Here is a 19,555-nt window from a genome sequence, read left to right as displayed (position 1 = left end):
CCCCTCCTGCCCCGTGTGCTGTGGCTCTGGCCTCCTGCAGGGGTTCCCCTCCCCACCCCAGAGCTCAGAAATGGGGCAGGGCAGAGGCTGAGGAAGGCAGACCCCCGCCATGGCCAGTGCAGAATGTCAGGAGCCACGGGCAGAGGGGGGCTGCCGCCACTCGGCACACCTGTCCCCCGACACCCAGAGCCTGGGCTCCGCTTGCAGGATGAAGTGGACACGCCCTCCTCAACCCAGAGGCCAGCAGCCATCCTGCCCCGCAGCCCAGCTCCAGCCGCTGGGAGAAGCTGTTCCCACTGCCACCCGGCCGCTCTGGGCCCGCGCCCATCGCATCCTTTCTCGCTGCTCTGGGAACACAGGTCTCAACCTAGACTGCTTTCCTTAGCACAAGGCAGGGCTGCCCCACGGACCCCTCGCAAGGGCCCACCACGGGGCCATCTGAGAATGTTTAGTAGCTTTTTAGAGCTAGGGCTCTGCCAACTTACGCAGGCAGTTGACAGAGAGAAGGGTGGGGGACGGACGGCTGGCCTGTCCCCTTTTCAGTCCTCAGGGAGCTGCTGCCTGCTCATTAGACTGCCCCAGGGACTTCCTCCTGCGAGCTAAATTGACACTCAGGCCAAGGGCCCTGCAAATGGCAGGCCCACCAGCTCTCAGACACCGGAAGGGACATGGGGAGCCCAGGAGCCACTAAAACGAGGGCTTTGCTCTCCGCCCACACCGGGGCCAGCACTGCAGCTGCCCACGGGACACCTGGAGCCGCAGGGTGAGCACCCCCGCCCCGCCCTAGCCCCAGGGCTCCCCTCCTTCCTGGGCACCCACCAGCTGAGACCAACAAAGAACCAGCCTTGTCCTTGACTGTGGCAGCAGGGAGTTTCACACCGGGCAGAAACCAGTCCCGTTTTATTGAGAAAATAGAGATGAGCCCTCCATCTTCACCAGGTGACTGAATGTGAGGTAGGGGCTGCGCCCTCTGCACCCACCCCAGGGCCTGGGCCTCCCTGCACAGGGCAAGGGCGATGCTGGTCTGTGGGGCGCCCTGGGGAGGCAGAGGTGCGGCCGGGGCTGGGAAGGGCGTGGGGGTGCAGGGAAGGGGGTCCCCCGCCTCCGGAGGCCTGGAGCCTTCTCCCTCCACATTCTTCATAAATAAAACTTCACAGTAACCGAGAAATGTCCACATCCAGGGAGGGGCCTCGGCTGGGGCTGGCGCCGGGCAGCACCAGGGCTCTGGGGCCAGGAGCCTGCTCGGCAGCCTGGTCTCGGGGTGTGGCGGGGCTGCAGCCTGCACCCAGGCTGGGCTCTGAGGGGCGCTGAGGTAGTCGGAGCGCGTGGGCAGGCGCGGGCAGGGGGGCTGTGCGGGGAGCCTGCCGTGGGCTGAGGGGGTGGGGTGGAGGCGGGAGGCCCTGTGAGCCTGCACAGGGTTCAGTGTCTCCTGCAGGGGCCCTGGGGGGAGACCGAGGCATTTCACAGAGACTCTGCCCCGTGGTGGCCACCAACCTACCAGGGCCGGGCCAAGCCCGCGCACCTGAACACAGGCTTTCTTCTGAGGCCGCCAGGGCCTCTCACGGGGGCGGAGGGGGCTGGGCCACAGGCCCAGGAGAGGAGCATCCTGGCCCCTCTGACGCCCTCCAGTCCGAGCAGCCCCAGCTGTGCCTGGGTTTTCTGGAAATGACGAACACGGGGAGGCCCCTCGCCGGTTACCTGCTACCCCACTCCATCCCCTTCCAGCGTTTCCGGGGATGCTGGGGACCCAAGAGCCTGCGCCCTGGCCCGTCCTGGTGGCCTGGGGGTGGGGGTGGGGGGTCAGAGCACCTGGAGCTTGCGGGAGCAGGTGAGGTTGCCGTGCACCAGCCCCCACATGGCCAGCAGCTCGGCGGGCAAGAGCTTGTGCACCACCAGCATGGAGCGGAAGAAGCAGGGCTCCTTGTTCATGCGGCTGTTGCGGTTCCGAGAGATGCCGAAAGTCTTGAAGCCCTCGTGCGCCGTGGGCTGCACGCCCAGCACTTCCAGGCACATGCCCAGGAAGACGTCGTCGATGGGGTACAGATCCAGGGTGTCGCAGGCACGGTGCAGGCGCCGGGCCAGGCCGCCAGCCATGAGGAAGCCGCCTCCGCCGGCGTAGGGCGGGTAGCTGGCCTTGCTGTAGAGCGCCGGAGGGATGTAATACTTGTTGTCTTTCCTACGGATGGGCCGGGCGTGCTGCAGGACGTCCCCCACAAACAGGTCCTCCTGCGGCCGCCGGTCAGCCAGGAACTCCAGCAGGTTGGTGGGGTTGACGAAGACATCGTCGTCCCCCTTAAAGACGAAGGGGACGCTGGGGCAGTAGATGTCCAACCACTTGAGGAAGTGGATCTCCTTGAGCGTCAGGTTGAAGAAGCTATCGAGAAAGTCCCACTGCAGGATGTCGCCGTACAGGCGGTCCTCATAGGCCAGCAGCTGCTGGTAGTGGGTGCGCTCCTCCTGCTTGGAGGCCGTGCCCAGCAGGAAGAGCGTGCGCACGGCGCCCCTGCCCCTGCCCGCGGACTCGCGCTCCAGGCCCCAGGTCTGGCGGATGGCCTCGCGGCGGTCGTGCTGGGTGATGACGGACTTGACGACCACCAGCAGGTACACATCACCCCTGCACTTCTCTGGGTGGTTCAGCAGGATGGGGAAGTAGCGGCAGTGCGAGTAGGTCAGAAACTGCTGGAAGTGCGGCTCCAGGCCCTGGAACCAGGACTGGTGGGTCAGGTTGGTATTGGCCGAGCAGTTGTTGGTGGTCACATCCCAGGCCTGGGGCCCCTGGAGGGCCACGGGCGTGGGGGCGACCACATCCTTCGGGCTCTTCCAAAAGCTGTTGGGGTTCACCAGGTTTCCGCTGGGTTTCTGGACCCTCGGCGGCCCCAGGGTGGGTAGTGGGGGCTCCTGCAGGAACTGGCCGGGCGTGAGACTGCGCTGGAACACCGTCACGGCCACGAGGAGGGCCAGGGCCAGACATACACTCTTGTACAGGGTTCTCTTCCTAAGGGGTGGGGGACAGGTGCAGAGCAGAGAACGGGTGAGCCCCAAGCCTCTCCCAGCAGCGGCCCCACGTGGACAAGCCCAGACTCAAGTCCTGGAGCCCCGGCGTGGCCAGAGGAGGGTCCTGCTTCCTCGTCCCACACTGACCTCCCAACACAGAGCAGTCAGACCCTACCGCGCGTGGGCAAGCCCTCAGGGGAACATGCCACTTTCAGGGGCGGCTCTGGTGGGCTTCCATTTCCCTGTGCAACCCAGGAGCCGTGGGCAGTGGCATCGCGGAGTTGTTCTGCACCAGAGTCCTGGGAGGAGCAGCCTGGGAGGCTGGCACCCATCCTCTCCGGATGGCAACCCCCACCTCCCTGAAACAACCCCAAAGAGAAACCCTCCCGGGTGATACACCAGGAAATGGACCAGGATCATCCAGCACCCCCACCTTAACAAGCCCACGCCCTTAACTGCCACTAGGGGAGATGAGGCCCCCAGCCCTGCTCCTCGGGGAGGGGACACAGAACCCCAGCACTCCAGGGACCCCCACATCCATTTCAGAACAGCTCTTTGCCTGAGGGAGTGGGGCCTGAGCCCCCCCGAACCCAGGACCCTCCCTCTCCGCTCACACTCTGGGGTGGCCTGGACGCTGTTCCCCGGTGGACACCTGGTGGCTGAAGCGGCCGTTGGCAAGGCAGGCTATCCAGGGGCAGGGGAGACCGGGATGGGGGATGCTGGCCGTGAGGCTGGGCACACGGCCGGCACACCTGGGAAACGTGGTTCGAGCAGAAGAGGGAAGCAGGGAGACCGTGTCCCGATGGGAGGGTGCAGCCGGCAACTTATTTAATGAATGGGTGCCGGCCGGCTCCCTGCTGTGGGCTGCTTCTCCCGTTCTGTTTCTGGAAACCGGCGAATTACTCCTAGACTCTTACAGAGCGGCCGTAGCACGCTGTCAGAACGCTCGCTTGCATTTCTCAAAGATAAAGATCACTGCTTAAAAAAAAAAAAAAAAAATCCAAGGTTTCCTGGGCATCGGCTGGAGAAAGACGGGGGTCACCTGAGGCTCAGCGCTGGAGCGCGTGACCCGAACGCGACCCTCCCGGGGACGCACGAGTATTCCGGATCCCGTCCTCCGGTCCCGGGGGCCCCGCAGAAGCCCCCACGCGCAGCTGGCGGCGCCGGGACGGCGCGCCCCACCTGCCCGGCCCAGACCTTGTGCAAGAGAAAAGCCCGGCTCGGGAGGGGAGGAACGGGGCCGAGGCCAGAGCTCCGGGGAGCGCGCACCGCGGAGCGCAGCGGCCGGAACCCCGAGCTCCGCCGCGCATGGGGACGGGACTCAGCCCCCGGTGAGACATGCAGTGCCAGCCGCTGGGGCCGGGCAGCGGCTGCCGGGGGCCCCCGGGCTGCAGAGATGGGCGCGCAACCCCGCGGTCCCCGCCGCCCACCCGGCCCAGGCGCCTCGCCCGGCCGGGCATCTCCCATCCCGAGCGGCGGGCGTCCCGGCGCGTCCGGGGTCGCCGCCCGTTCTCGGTCCCCCACTCACCACAGAGACATGGCGGCCCGGCCGGGCGGCGGAGCGGGACGCGCGGGTCGCAGCTCTGTGCGCCGCGGCTGGGTCGGTGCAGCCGGGCAGGCGAGCGGGCGGGGGCGAAGGCCGGGCCGCGCCCCCGCCGAGACTTTCCTCTTCCCGGCGGCGGGAGGAGGGGCCGCAGGGGCGGCGGCGGCCCAGGTGCATTAACCCCTTCGGCGCCCCCTGGCCCTCGCCACTGCCCGCGGGCGGGGCGGCTCCGCGTTTCCCAGGCGGCCCCGGGCGCGCGCGAGGGTCCCCTCTGCCCCTGGGTGCGCGGGGCCTCCGGGGGTCGCCGGCCCCTTCTGGGTGCGCGCACGCGCGGGACCGGACGCCCGCCCGCCGGCCCCCAAGTCCCCAGCGGCGCCCCGGGCTGGGTGCTTCCCCTCTGGCCCCTTGACGCCTTCCTAGGCCCGCGGATTAGTTACCCAGGCCAGGGCCCGCGACCCTCCTGGAGGGACCAGAGGAAGCCCGGCTCAGCGCCCCAGCCCAGCCCGCGGCTGGGGAAGCCCTCACCTCCCCGGAAAGGCCCCTTTTGGTTCGTCCACCAACATATTTCTTAAAACTTTTTCTTTTTTTCCCTCCAGCCAGGCTTGGCTCTTCTTGAGGTGGGGGCGCGCTGCGCGCAGACAGAATATGCAGGTCTGGGTGCGGGGCGTCCCAGACAGGGGACTTCGAGAATCTTCCAGCCGCAGAAGGCCCTGTCGCGGGTGACCGCTGTGGTCTGGTTGCACGTCGGGGCCCCAGTGCTGAGCGCCCAGAGGCACCTAGAAAGGCCGCGGGCTCGCGTGGACGCGGTGTGTGTGCGCAGTGTGTGTCTGCATGGCTGGGCTCGCAGTCACTGAGCGCCACAATATGGTGCCTGATGACTCAGTCCTGGAAGCATGTGTTGTTTCTGTCTCACACTGGAGGAAGTGGAGGTGCAAAGCCTGTGGTCCCACCTCGAGCAAAGCCTGGGGGCCTGCCCGGCCTTGGAGGGGGGCCCTGGGTCCAGCCACAGCCCATTGCCCAGGGATGGCGGTGAAGGGAGCTGCTTTCTTGCCCAGGGCCACACAGGGAGCCCCCAAGTCCCTGGGCCTGGGCTGGAGAACCCCTTCAAACCCTTTCCTTAAGGCTCAAGGACCCCCTCCCCCCACCTTGGAAGGAGAGGAAAAACTCAAAGTGTGGTGGAATTTTCCAGAACGTTAGCCCCAACCCCGGGAATGTGAAGGGCCTTCCAGGTGGAATTCCAAGGGAACCCTGGGGCCAGCACCCTTTGTGATGGCCCTCCAGAAGCACCCCGCAGGGAGAGGCCTGGCCTACAGCCCAAACCCCACCTCCCCTGCCTGGCCACCCACAGCCCGACTGGTCTCTGACCAACCGGGCCTCCATCCCAGCAGGTTGCCAAGCCCTGCACGCTATCACCCAGGCTTCTGGGCTCTCCAAAGGGGCAGGGCCGGCTCCCCTGGCTTCACACAGGGCCCCTGCTGAGAGCAGCCCCACTGGCCGCAGCACTGACCTCTCAGCCCGGTGCTGTGGGGTCTCCGAGGGTGCCTGATGCGGGTTGACACAGCCGTCCGGGAAGAGGTTTTTCAGAGTCTAGAGGTGCGGGTTGGGTTGGGGCCCTGCACTTCCGGGCTGCACTGGGGACAGGTGGCATATGCTAAGACCTCTGTTTCCTGCTGGCTCCGTGCTGTGAGATGCTGTACGTGAGGCCCGGTCTCTCCCAGGCAGGAAGCTGTGTGACAGCAGTCGGCTGTTGACAGTGTGTTCACATCTGGCCCACCCTACAGCACAAGGCCTGGAGCAGGTGGACAAGGAGGGGAGCTGCCCCAAGTCAGCTGAGGGTTTGCGGGTAGGGTCTCATCAACGGGGAAGAACTGCCCTCACGGATCATTTGATCTGTGCCTACCGGGGCTCAATGATAACTAAACACCGGAGGCCCCTAGGGACAGGGGCTCTGGTTAGTTTCCAGTCACCCCAGCAGGCTCCCCTGGGGCCACTTGGCCCCTCCCTACAGGAAGCACTTGCTACCTCAACTCCTCCCCCCAGGTCCCCACTCCTAATCTGGTCTGCTCACCTGTCCCTCACCTGCAGATTCCTGGGGGTGTCTCCAGACACAGCTGGGGCCTGAGCCAGGGCCCCGGGGAGGGACACAGGTCTGTCTGCAGGTGGAATCTTGGCCCTGGGGTTGGGGGCAGTGCAGGCAGCTGGTGTCCCCTGCTGTGCCTCTCTCCCAAGGTCACTCCCTGTGTTCCCTGGAAGGGGGACTCAGTGAGGACCCCCCGTGGAGGGCCCCCTTCCCTCTCCTCCCTCTTGCCACTCCCCACCTCCTCTGCACTGTCTTGGAATCTGGACCCTGGGGAGACAGCAGGTGTTGGGGGAGACATCTGACCAGCCAGAGGTCACCCTGTGCCGAAGCCTGGCTGGCCAAGTGGAGGTGGACTTGTGCCAGAGGGAGCCCCAAAACAGTGAATGAGAAGCCATGAGCACCTTCAAGAGAACACCGCCCCTGGTGCAGGGAGCACGGCTGTGCCCACAGGCTGGGGAGCCATGCAGCGGAAACCATTTCAGCGCAGCACTGTGGTCTGAGAGCCCGTGAATCCACTTAAAATATTTCTTTCTTTAAAAAGCAGAGTTACAGAAAGAAAGCGCACACAGAGATCCACTGGTTCACTCCCCAAACGGCCATAATGGCCGGCTCAGGGCCAGGCTGGAGCTAGGAACCAGGAGCTTCTTCCCGGTCTCCCATGCGGGTGGCAGGGGCCCAAGCACGCCTCTGCTGCTTTCCCAGGTGCACTAGTAGGGAGCTGGATTGGAAGTGGGGCAGCCGGGACTCCAGCATCCATATTGCGGGCATCGGCAGGCAGCAGCTTAAACTGCTACACCACAAGACCAGCCCCTGTGAGTCCACTTTAATCAGTGTGTGCAAGACCCTGATTCCAGTCTATACGCCAGGGGCAGCCACAGCCAGCCCTTCCAATGTGGCTGTCTACACTGCAGCAGAGGGTCTGTGGATCAGCTCCAGAGAGAGAAATCTCTGTTAATCTTTAGTGGAAAGAGTGGCTGAAGATGTGTGTCTGGCAGGAAACCCTGGAGGAGCCCAGCAACCCAGTGGTCTAGAACTTTCTCTCCTTGGTCCTGGGTCCTGCACATTATGGCCTGACTTTAGGGCGAGCCGGTTGGGGTGGTCTTCATGTCCTTGAATCCACCTTGAGCGGCTCCTGATCTGAAAGGCAGTTGGCTGCTCCTGCGCTTTGTGCTGGAGATGTCTTGGGTGGGGAAGGATAGACCTGGGACCTGATTCCCTCCTGACGCGGCACCTGATGATGAGAAATGGCAGCGGGACCCCAGCCTCTTCTGTCCTTGGGGATGGCCGGTGCCCACTGCAGAGAACCTGACCCGCTGTGCAGGCATGTGCTAGAGGGGCCTGCAGGGACCCCCCGGCCACTGGGGGCAGGGGGGAACTGCACAAACCAGCGCTGGGGGCTCCCCCAGGCAAGCTTGTCCCCCGACTGGTGCCCCCAGGACTTTCTGCCCAGTGGAAAATGAACAGAAAGGACCATTTCCTTGGAGTCCTCTTTAAGACTTGTGAGGGGGAGGAGGCCAGGAAGTGGGAGGAGGTGGGGAGGGGATATCTGGGGGGCAGAGCACGGGTGGGAGGTGGTTCTGGGGTGTCCCTCACCCAAGGAAAGATTGGGCCAACAGGAAGCCCAGATCACAAGGGGTTGAGCTGCAAGGGGAGGAAGTTGGAGAGCAGCGACACACAGGCCGGGAGCCTCCCCTGCCCCAGAGCCCAGAAGGAGGCTGGGCCCTGGCAGGGGAGGGGTTGTAAAGCACGGACCCTGGGTGGGGGGCGGCGTTGGTGCGGCAGTTAAGTCGCCCTGGGACGCCTGTATCCCCCATCAGAGTGCCTCGCTGACTTTTGTGCATCCTGGGAGATAGTAGGTGATAGGAGACCCGGATGGTGCTCTGGGCTCCTGACTTTGGCCTGGCCCAAATTGCTGCTGCAGGGTTTCCGGGAGTGAACCAGCAGGTGGAAGATTTTTCTCTGTCTCGGTCTGTCTTTATTCTTTCCAAATAACTTAAAAAAAATAAAAAAAGCCGCCAGGGTCTGCCCCCCAGGAGACACCTGCTCCCAGAGTTCCCTGGGTGATTCTGACGCCTGGGCCCTTGGAAACCAGTGGCTCTCAGCCTCTGCTCTAGCGCCTGGTCAGCTTTTGGCAAACACCCAGATGAGGGTCAGAATGAGGAAGCAGTGTGGCGGAAACCGAGGCCGGAGAGGAGAGATGGGGAAGTGGGACTTCCAGACACAGCAGGCAGCAGCCAGAGAAGCAGAGGTGGGCTCGCTGGAGTCCTGCTCAGGGCAGGTGGCCCAGCAGCCCTGTGGCACGGGGCCCAGCAGCCAAGTCAAAGCCGTTCAAGCCACAGGACTCTGTTAGCTCCCAGGACAGAAGCCTTCCCGTGTCCAGTCCACCTGAGCCTGGCTTTCTTCCAGCCTGCAGCCGCCTCCCCGGGGCCGGGCGTGTGCCTCCCCATCCGTGGTTGGGGTGGGGACCCGAGATTAGCAGCCCTTGGGGAACAGCCTGGGGGGAGTCCCCCCAAGGAAGCCCATTCTGAGGATCTCTCAGGGGGGCCACAGAGATGCCCGGTGCCCCGCCTGCTGCCGAGCGGCGCCAGCTCCCCAGAAGCAGGAAGGGGCAGCGCTCTGGGGAAATGTCTCTGGTTTTCCCGACAAGGCCAGTGGAGGGTGGACTCAGCTCCTTCCGGAGCCGGGCAGCAATCTGGCTCCTTTCCTGCTCCCGGCACCTGCCAGCTGGTCTGGGGATGGCCGAGGCCACCCATAGCTTTGTGGGCGTGGGAGCCTGTCAAGAAGGGAGGCGCAGAGGCCAGAGTTCAAAGACGCTGGGCACAAGGGCTGGCTGGCTGGCCCGGAAGCCCAGCTGAGAGCGAAGGGCAGGGAAGGGCCCTGGGCTCCCCTCGGGCTGTCCTGCTCGCCGGCAGCTGGTGCGGGCTCAGTGGGCACGCTCACAAGATGCCACCCAGACACACACATGTAACACTACTCACACACATACTGTACACACCCACATGCACAGTCCACACACACGCCCCCAGACACACACACGTAACACTACTCACACACATACTGTACACACCCACATGCACAGTCCACACACACGCCCCCAGACACACACACGTAACACTACTCACACATACTGTACACACCCACATGCACAGTCTACACACACGCCCCCAGACACACACAGACTGTGCATACATATACCCACACCCGTAACACTCCACTCACACACATACTGCACACACTCACACAGACACACACACACTCCACATGCTCATACGACCCAGACACACACACATGCTGTGTGAACATATGCCCAGACACACACATGTAACCCTCCACATAACACACACCCAGACACACACATACTGTGCATACATTCACCCAGACACACACATGTAACACTCCACCCACTCACACACACCCACACATACTGTACACACTCACCCAGATGCATGCACACTCCACACACACATATTATACACACTCACCCAGACACACACACACTCCACACGCTCATACAACCCAGACACACACATGCTGTATGTACATATACCCAGACACACACGTAACACTCCACTCACACACATACGCACACTACACACACTCACCCAGACACACACATGTAACCTTCCACACACTCTACCCGGACACACATATACTGTACACACCCAAACACACATGCACTCCACACACACAGACACACGCATACTGTGCATACATACACCCAGACACACACATAACACTACACCCATTCACACTCACCCACACAACTGACACACTCACCCAGATGCACACACACTCCACATGCTCATACAACCCAGACACACACGTGCTGTGTGTTCATATACCCAGACACACACATGTAACCCTCCACACACACATACTGTACACACTCACCCAGACACACACACACTCCACACGCTCATACAACCCAGACACACACGTGCTGTGTTTATATATACCCAGACACACACGTGCTGTGTTTATATATACCCAGACACACACATATAACCCTCCACACACACACATACTGTACACACTCACCCAGGTGCATGTACACTATACACACCCAGACACAAAATACTGCACACACTCAGCCATACATACACCCAGACATACTCATGCAACACCCCACCCACACCCAGACACACTACACATGACCGCACACCCAGACACGCTATACATTCAACCGTGCACACACACATGTACACAACACCCCACCCACTCACACCCACCCACACAATGCTGTACACAGTCATCCAGATGCACACATACGTAACACTCCACACACACACACCCAGACACACATGCACTCTCCACACATGTAACACTCCACACACTGACACCCACACCCGCTCTACGCACACCCACATCCACACACTCATACCCCCCACAGAAGCACACAGGCACCCATGCAACTCTGATGCAGAAATACAACACCCAGGAACACACACACGTGCACATGTAGTGTGGCACACACAGCACCTGTGCACACATGACCCAGATGCACACACACACACTCAGACATGTAACACTCAGGTACCCCAGGGGCACAAGAGCACACAAGAGACAGACACATACCCATGCTGACACTGGGAGAGGCAACTGCACACACACACACACACACACCCCTCTACCGGGGACCCCCCTCAACCTGCTTATCCACTCTAGGGAAGCCCTGCCTGGAACGTCCTTGGGAGCAGGCACGGCCTCAGGAGTAGGCAGCCACTTGGGGTCACCCCAGGTCCCCTTTCTGTGCCCACCCTCCACTGGGGTGCTCTGGGCACCGCCCACAGGCCCTCAACTCTGCCTCCATCTGCGATTCGCCAAGACCCAGCTTCCTCGTGCTCAGGCGCCCCCCTCCTTCTGAGCCCGCCTCTCCCTGCACAGGCCCACCTGCCTGTCCCCCTGCCCTGCCCCACATGGCACTCCGGAGCCTGAGCGGCCGACAAGGGCGGCCTGGAGGGGAAGTGGCGGGGAGGGGGCAGTGCTGCCTTGGCCAGGGTCCGGGGAGGACAGGCTGTGCCCACTGCAGCGTGGCCTGGCGGCCCAGTCCCACCCCCGGCACGCACGCTCAGACCACTGGCAGCACTCACACTCAGGTGGGCAGTGGGCCCCTGGCCCTGGACAGCTGGGCCCAGGCTGCCCCTCCTACCCCACCCTGGGCCATCGTGAGTCACGGCCCTGCCGGCCAGGCAGCCGGCTGGGACACACAGCCGCCTTTCAGTCCCGGGGCCTGAACACTGGCTCACTCTTCCCTCCCGGCGCCGCCCCCTCCCCGGAGCCGGCTCCCCTCCCGGGCTGGCAGCTCGGCCCCACACTGAGGCCGCTCGGAGGCCTCCTTCCTCTCCCCAGCACAGGGCTCCCTGTCTCTCATCACCCGGCTCCCATCCAAGCCAGCCCTGAATGGCTGCCTTTTCAAGGCCCCGAGCTGGGCCAGGTGCATTCTGGGCAGCCCTGCTCCCGCTGGGGCCTGCCGGAGATCTCGGAGCCTCTGGCACTGACCCCGGGCTGGGGGGTCCACTGAGGGACCAGGAGCCCCAGGGAAGTCCCTGCCAGGCTTGGTCAGGGCCTCCTGGCTACACAGAGACTCCTCTGCACCTGCGTTCCCCGCACAGCCTGGCACAGATGGGAACTCGTCCCACTTTACAGAAGAGAAAACTAACTGCGGGGAAAGCCCCGGCAGAACGGGGTTAATGGGACCTCAGCGGACGGTGCTGCGACAGGGCGGAGGCAGCCCCACCAGGCCCCAGAGAAGCTGCCCAGGAGGGCGCCCTGTGATGATGGAGCCCTGCATCAGTACTGGGATTTTTTAATTAATTTATTTCTTGGAAAGAATTAGAGAGAGAGAGAGAGAGAGAGAGAGAGAGAGAGAGAGAGAGAGAGATCTTTCATCTGCTGATTTACTTCCCAAGTGACTGCAATGGCCAGGGCTGAACCAGGCCAAAGCCAGGAGTTTTATCCAGGTCTCCCACATGGATGCAGGGGCCCAAGTACTTGGGCCATCCTCCTCTGCTTTCCCAGGGACATTTAGTAAGGCGCTGGACTGGAAGTGGAGGAGCTGGGACTCGAACCGGCACCCCTATGGGATGCCAGTGTCACAGGCGGTAACTTTACCTTCTACACCACAACACTGGCACCCACCTCTTCTTTTAGGAATGGATTTCATTCCTCTGGTGGAGGGGTGGCCTCTGGACTAGGCTGGGCAGGCACCTCACACGGCTCCTGTCCCAGCAAACATGTGGCTTCTGAGAAACGGGCCAAGCTGACCTCTTCCTCGGGGATTTTCCAAGTGGACCTGGCCTGTGACCCTTGGGCTCTTAGGGGTGTGGTTGTGAACATCCCGGGGAGAGGTGCCGTGTGCACCCCGGCGCCTTCGCCACAGGGTCCAGAATAAAACAAGAAGTCTGCAAAGCCAAACGGGAACGGGTATGTGAGTAGCTGTAATCCCGGTTCCAGGAGCCCTGGGCTGAGCAATGCCCCTTCGTCTAAGAGCTCCACACCCAAGCACACCCAAGTGCCAGAAACCGATTCCACACTGGGGAAAAGGGCCTGTGCCGCTGTAATCGGTTCACAGACCTCGGAGCAGGGAGTTTATCTCGGATTAGATAATCCCGGAGCCTGTAGGAGCAGGAAACCGTTCCTGACTGCAGGCAGAAGAGATGTTGGAAAACCAGAAAACCTGGAGGAGTCAGAAGTCGGATTTTGCCTGTTCTGAAATGTGGGCGCCCGCGTGCGACCCAGGCCGTGGGAGCCCAGGGCAGCCTCTGGCCGGCTGCGGCAAGGAAGGGGTCAGGGAGCTCAGAGCCACGGCCTCGGGGCCCCGATCCTGCTCCCATCCTCGTGAGCCTGGGGCTTCTGCTCAGAGCCCACCTGGCCCACAAATTGAAATGAAAAACGTTCTTTTTCTTTTCATTTTACTCAAAGGGCAGAGACAGTCGGAGACAGCGAGAGCTGCCATCTGTTGGTTCATTCGCCAAATACCCATACAAGCTGGGACCAAGCCAGGCCAAGGCCAGGACCCTGGAGCTCCATCTGGTTCCTCCACATGTGTGGCAGGGACCCAATCACCTGCTGTCCCCATTGTGCTCCTTAGCGGGAAGCTGGACTGGAAGCCGAGGAGCTGGGACTCACTTGGATATGGGATGCAGTGTCCCAAGCGGCTGCTGCTGCTGCTGCTTATTTAAAGATGTATTTATTTATTTGAAAGGCAGCGTTACAGAGAGGCAGAGGCAGAGAGAGAGAGAAGGAGAGAGAGAGAGGTCTTCCATCTGCTGGTTCACTTCCCAGGTAGCTGCAATGGCCAGAGCTGTGCCGATCCAAAGCCAGGAGCCAGGAGCTTCCTCCGGGTCCCTACATGGGTAAAGGGGACCATGGACCATCTTCCACTGCTTTCCCAGGACACAGCAGAGAGCTGGATTGGAAATGGAGTAGCCGGGACTTGAACCGGCACCCATATGGGATGCCGGCACTGCAGGTGGCAGCTTTACCCACTACACCACAGCACCAAGTGGCTTCTTAAGTGCCCCCAGCACCTTGCTTTTGACCTCACTAGTCAGGTTCACCTGGACTTCTGCAGAAACTGTAAGGTCATCAGTGAGTGCTGTTTAAATTTTTTTTAAAGATTTATTTATTTATTTGAAAGGCAGAGAGAGAGAGAGAGAGAGAGAGGTCTTCCATCCACTGCTTCATTCTACAAATGGCTGCAACAGCTGAAGGGCCAATCGCAGCCAGGAGCTTGGAGCTTCTTCCAGGGCTCCCACACAGGTACAGGGGCCCGGCCATCTTCTACTGCTTTCCCAGGCCATAGCAGGGAGCTGGATTGGAAGTGGAGCAGCCGGGACTCGAGCCGGTGCCCGTATGGGGTGCCGGCACTGCAGGTGGCGGTTTACCCACTACACCACAGCGCAGGCCCTTGTTTAAGTTCTTACGGTAGCACCAGGAGGCCAGTATGGGTAGGCCCTGAGAGCCGGAGTATCTGGTTCCTCCGGTTGGGTTACAGGAGCCAGTAATCTTTCATTCGAGGTTTTTGTCACCCATGGCCAAAGATCCCTGCCTGAAGCTGTTGTTATCTGTCTCCTTCACCATCTCCCACAAACCGTCTGCCTTTGCGGCTTGGGGCGGAGTCAGGGTTCCTGGCATTTGGGGAGCCATTTTCCCTGGCTACCACTGCTTGGGCCTGGGGACAGCAGAGGCTGGGGTGGGAGGGGATGGGGTGGAGTGTCAGGCCCTTGTGGGCCTTGGAGCCTTTGGTGGCAGATTGAGGTCATTCTTCCAGGCCTTTTCTCCGCCGGGGTGGATCCCTCGCTCCACACGAACAGGTCCCTGGGGGCGGAACCAATGCCTGGGAACCTGGGAGAAGTGATTTGTCTGAGAACATTCTGCTGCGGCTCAGCAAAGCTTGTCAAGGTTGGCAGAGTTAACAGATGGAAAACTGGGGTGAGTGTTTGGTGTAGCAGTTGAGGTGCAAACTGGAACCCCTACATGGCACCCCAGAGTGCCTGGTTCCTGTCCTGGTTACTCCACTTCCGATCCAGCTTCCCGCTCATGCACACCCTGGGGAGGCAGCAGGTGACAGAGCCCCAAGCTCCTGGCTTTGGCCTGGCCAGGTCCTGGCTGCTGTAGGCATTTAATAGCGTGAACCAGCAGATGGAAGATCTCTCTCTGATCGTCTCTGTCTTCAAACACGTGAAAATAAATAAATAATATTTGAACAGAGAGTCACGATGTGGCAAAAAGAGTGGCATTGGCAGGACAGAAAAGGCTGGAGACTCCCTAAGGAAAAGAAACAGGAAGACCCCAGGAGAGAGGGGATGAGCAAACAGCCCCCCAGAGAGACGCCCAGCGGCTCACAGCCAAGGAACGAGAAACAAGGAGAGCAGAAAAGAGGGTTCAGGGACAGGAGGGCGAGGAAAGGAGGGAAAAGTTAGCCACCAATGGCTGCCAACGTCTGGGCCTCAGAGCCCCGTCCCTGCCCCGACACACACCCCCCCGCTGTACCCCACCCCGCACCCCTCACCTCCTCCTGAGACCCTAAGGCCCCAGCAGCTTCCTGTCCCCAGCCCCTTACATTCCTGGGATCTGGTCTCCCCAGGGCCAAGGCCACAGCCCCTGCACCCGCCTTGGCTTCCTCCTGCCCCGCTGTGCCCTCACAGGCCTGGGCTGAGCAGCAAGGGCAGAGGCTGGTGCTGGGGTGGGAACGAATGCTTGTGTCTCAGATGCGACACCAAAGGCGTGATTCACAAAAGCAAAAACCTGATAAATTAACGTCAACATTGGGCGCTTGAGCCCTTGGAAAGGTGTTTGGGGAAGAATGAAGAGGAGCCTCGATGGGGACAGACCGTTGGCGGAGCACGGAGACGTCACCTGTGTCACCAGCACGCTGTCAGTGTAACGAGAAGACACACCGATGAAAACGCGAGCGCGGGGGGTGCATGGTGCTGCGGTAAAGATGCTTGTCACAGCGCATCTCATATCAGGGTGCTGGGTTCAAGACCCCGCTCTGCTTGAGATTCCAGCTTCCCACTAATGTGGATCCCGGGAGGTCACCTACCGATGAGGACGAGGCGTGATGGCTGGCGGGGATGGCGACTGGTGTAGCAACTCTGGAAAGCCCACGGGTGGTTTCTCCCTAAGTTATACGTGGCGGGGCTGGCACTGTGGCGGGATGGGCAAAACCACAGCCTGTGGTGCCGGCATCCCACATGGGCACAGGTTCAAGTCCCGGCTGCTCCATTTCCCATCCAGCTCCTTGTTATTGCGCCTGGACAAGGGACAGAAGAATAAGTCAAGTGCTTGGGCCCCTGCACCCGCGTGGGAGATCCAGATGAAGCTCCTGGCTCCTGGCTTTGGAATGGCCAAGCTCCGGCCATTGAGGCCATTTAGGGTATGAACCAGAAGATGGAAGACTCTGCCCCCACCCCATGTGTGTGTGTCTCCCTCTCTCCCTTTCTCTCTGTAACTCTGCCTTTCAAATAAATAATAAATAAATATTTTTTAAAACAATAAACATGCCTTTCCCACCTACTCTGGTTATTCCGCTCCTACGTATTTGCCAAAGAGAACCAAAGGGAAGCCCACACAGACACTTGCACATGGGTGCTCAGAGCAGCTTTATTTGCAGTAGCTAAATGCAGCCGTGCACCGTATAGCAAGGCTTTGGCCAATGAGGGACCGCATAGCTGATGAGGGCACCATGAGATGCTGGAGCCCCGTGGAATCTGGGCTGTCTTACTTTGTGGAAGTACAAGCTACGATATTTGCACAACAAAATCACCCATCGACACATGTCTCAGTTATACAATGGATCAAGGCATGAGGGACGTGTCTCCAATAGCTATCCTACGTGAAAGAGGACTGACGAGAAAGAGTGGGTACCACGTGATCATGTTATGTGCTCACGATTCTAGCAAGTACAAAGGCACCCACAACGAGAGACAGATGAACTTGAACCGCCCAGAGATGGAGCAAGGCAGGGGGAAGAGGCTGCACGCGGGCTCAGAGAGACCAGAGGGGGTGACATTGCCCATGCTGGTCGTGGCAACCGCTCCACGGGCGTGTACATCGATCAGAATTATCACACTGTGCACCTCAAACACATGCAGGTGATTGTTGTCAATTCTACCTCAATAAAGCTGCTCAAAAGGACGAAGAGCTGGGAGTGTGTGTTTGGCCTCACAGTACGTCCCACATCGCAGTGTGTGGTTTGAGTGCCAGCTCCTCTACGTCCGATCCAGTTTCCTGCTGCTGCGTCCCCTGGGGGGTAGCAGATGGTGGCCCCAGTACTGGGCCCCTGGTATCCATGTGGGAGAGGCAGATGACATTCCAGGCTCCTGGCTTTGGCTTGGTCCAGCCCTTGTTGTTGTGGGCATTTAGGGAGTGAGCCAGCAGATAGGTATCTGGCTGGCTGGCTGTCTCCATTTTTCAAAAACCCAGACTATGACAAAAGTGCTGCTCAGGGAGTCTGGTTTGCAAAGCAGGCACAATCAAGGCCCAGGGGCTGCCAAGGCCGGGAGTGACCCTGGAGCTCAGGAGCAGAGGCCTTCAAAGGAGACAGGAAGCCCTGGCATCCAACGTGTGGCTGGGCAGCACCGGCGGCATCTGGGCTCCGGAGAGATGCAGACGCCCAGGGCCCCTCGGGCCTGCCCGCTGGACTCTTCAGTAACTTCACGGTTGTGTGCATGCTGGGCCCTGTCCTGCTTGCCGCCCCCTTGGGGCTCCTGGGGAAGACCCCCAGCGTGCCTGTGCTACAGAGGGGGAAGCGCTCCCGAGGGGCTGGGGCGGAGCCGGCAGGGGCTACGGCACACAGCGGAAACAGAGCCAGCTCTGCATTACCTGGGCGCTGAGCCCCTCTCCGGGGGGTGCTCCCTGACCCGGTCGGAGCCCTCTGTCCGGCTGCAGCCGTCCCTGGTCTTCCTCCCTCTGCACAGGCGCTGAGCAGGGCAGGGACTCAGAAACTGGGACTGGCTGTCAAGAAAAGTGGTAGAAAAAAGCCCCGCTTCAGGCGGCCCATGGGAGACCTGGTTAAACTCTTCAAGGCAACACCCCAGGCCATCCTTGTCGCTGGGGGGACAGCCACGCACCCTAGCTATGGGAGGGGAGCAACACCAGGTGGCAGGTGGTGAGAGGTAAGCCGGGAGGCTCTCGGCCGCTCTGCCAGTTTCCTTGCCGGGAGAGGTAAACGGGAGTGGCCAGCAGCTCAGAGTGAAGTGGACAGGTGCAGGGCAGGAAGGGACGTGGAAGGACCAAAGCTTGCGGGCCAGCCTCTGGGGAATGGACATCCAGGGCCCTGCTCCTGAACCCTCCCTGCCCCCTTGAGCCAAGCCTGCCATGGGAGGGCAGAGCCTCTCACCCAGCCCAGCCTGACCGAGGGAACTCCCAGGAGACCGCAAGCGGAGCACTTCCTGTGGGGAGCAGATGCTGGCTCCAATACCTGAGTCCCGGCCCTGAGCCTAAACAGCATGTGCCTGACGCTAGCCTCACCCAGCGTGATTTCAGGAGGAAGAACAGGTGCACTTAAGAGGCTCAGTCCGTGGGGTGAGTGAGCCGCCCCTGGGGACGCCTGCAGGGGTGCGCACTGGCGATGCGGCCTCCCTTCCCATAGTCTGTCTTCAGGGAAGAGAGAAACTACTCAGCTAAGGGCTTTGTCTCCCAGGGTGCACATCACCGGGAAGCTGGAACTGGGAGCAGAGGCAGGACTGGGAGCAGGCCTCCCGCATGAGACGCTCAGCCTCTCTGCCAATCCCCCGCCCCCAGACTGAATGTCATAAGTGCATTTGTTCTTGCTCCTGAAATCACGCTGGCTAAGGTTAGCTTTAGGCTCACGACACAGTCTTCTCCTTCTTTTTAAGCTTTATTTATTTATTTGAGAGGCAGAGTTACAGGCAGAGAGAGGGAGAGGCAGAGAGAGAGGTCTTCTCTCCTGCTGGTTCACTCCCAAAATTGCCGCAATGGGTAGAGCTGGGCCAATCCGAAGCCAGGAGCCAGGAGCCTCTTCCAGGTCTCTCATGTGGGTAGCAGGGGCCCAAGCACTTGGGCCAGCTTCGGCTGCTTTCCCAGGCCATAGCAGAGAGCTGGATTAGAAGTGGAGCAGCCGGGACTCGAACCAGTGCTCATATGGGATGGTAGCATCGCAGGTGGCGGCTTAACCTGCTGTGCCATAGCACCAGCCTCGTGCCACCATCTTGCTTTGGAGAATTTATGCAGGCAGGGCCAGACGGAGGAGCTGAGGTTGTGCGGTTCCTCCCCAGCTCTCACTCAGACCATCTTACAACACTGCCCAGGGCACCCTGCCCTGGCCCTGGCCCTCACCCTCACCCTCGCCCTCACCCGGATTGGTCCTTGACTGTCAGACACTGAGCTGCTCCCTCAAGCCAGGCAGTTGCAACCTCAGACCTCAGAGCGACAGCTGGGTCCTGTGACCTGTGACGCTGGCTCCACTTCTC

General features: G+C 61.0%; 1 protein-coding gene across 1 annotated transcript; it reads right to left on the bottom strand.

Moving 5' to 3' along the window:
* Positions 1-863: 863 nt before the first annotated feature.
* B3GNT7 (UDP-GlcNAc:betaGal beta-1,3-N-acetylglucosaminyltransferase 7) lies at positions 864-4,581 on the bottom strand. Its single transcript, XM_062202387.1, has 2 exons — positions 4,523-4,581; positions 864-2,995 (listed from the first exon to the last, which is right to left on the bottom strand). Exons 1-2 carry the CDS (start codon positions 4,531-4,533, stop codon positions 1,801-1,803), a joined length of 1,206 nt encoding a protein of 401 aa, XP_062058371.1. The 5' UTR covers positions 4,534-4,581; the 3' UTR covers positions 864-1,800.
* Positions 4,582-19,555: the final 14,974 nt, after the last annotated feature.

Source organism: Lepus europaeus, chromosome 1, assembly GCF_033115175.1.
Source record: "Lepus europaeus isolate LE1 chromosome 1, mLepTim1.pri, whole genome shotgun sequence".
Classification (NCBI taxonomy): domain Eukaryota; kingdom Metazoa; phylum Chordata; class Mammalia; order Lagomorpha; family Leporidae; genus Lepus; species Lepus europaeus.
Note: the sequence above shows the minus strand (reverse complement) of the source record. Positions and strands in the feature narration are given on the sequence as shown.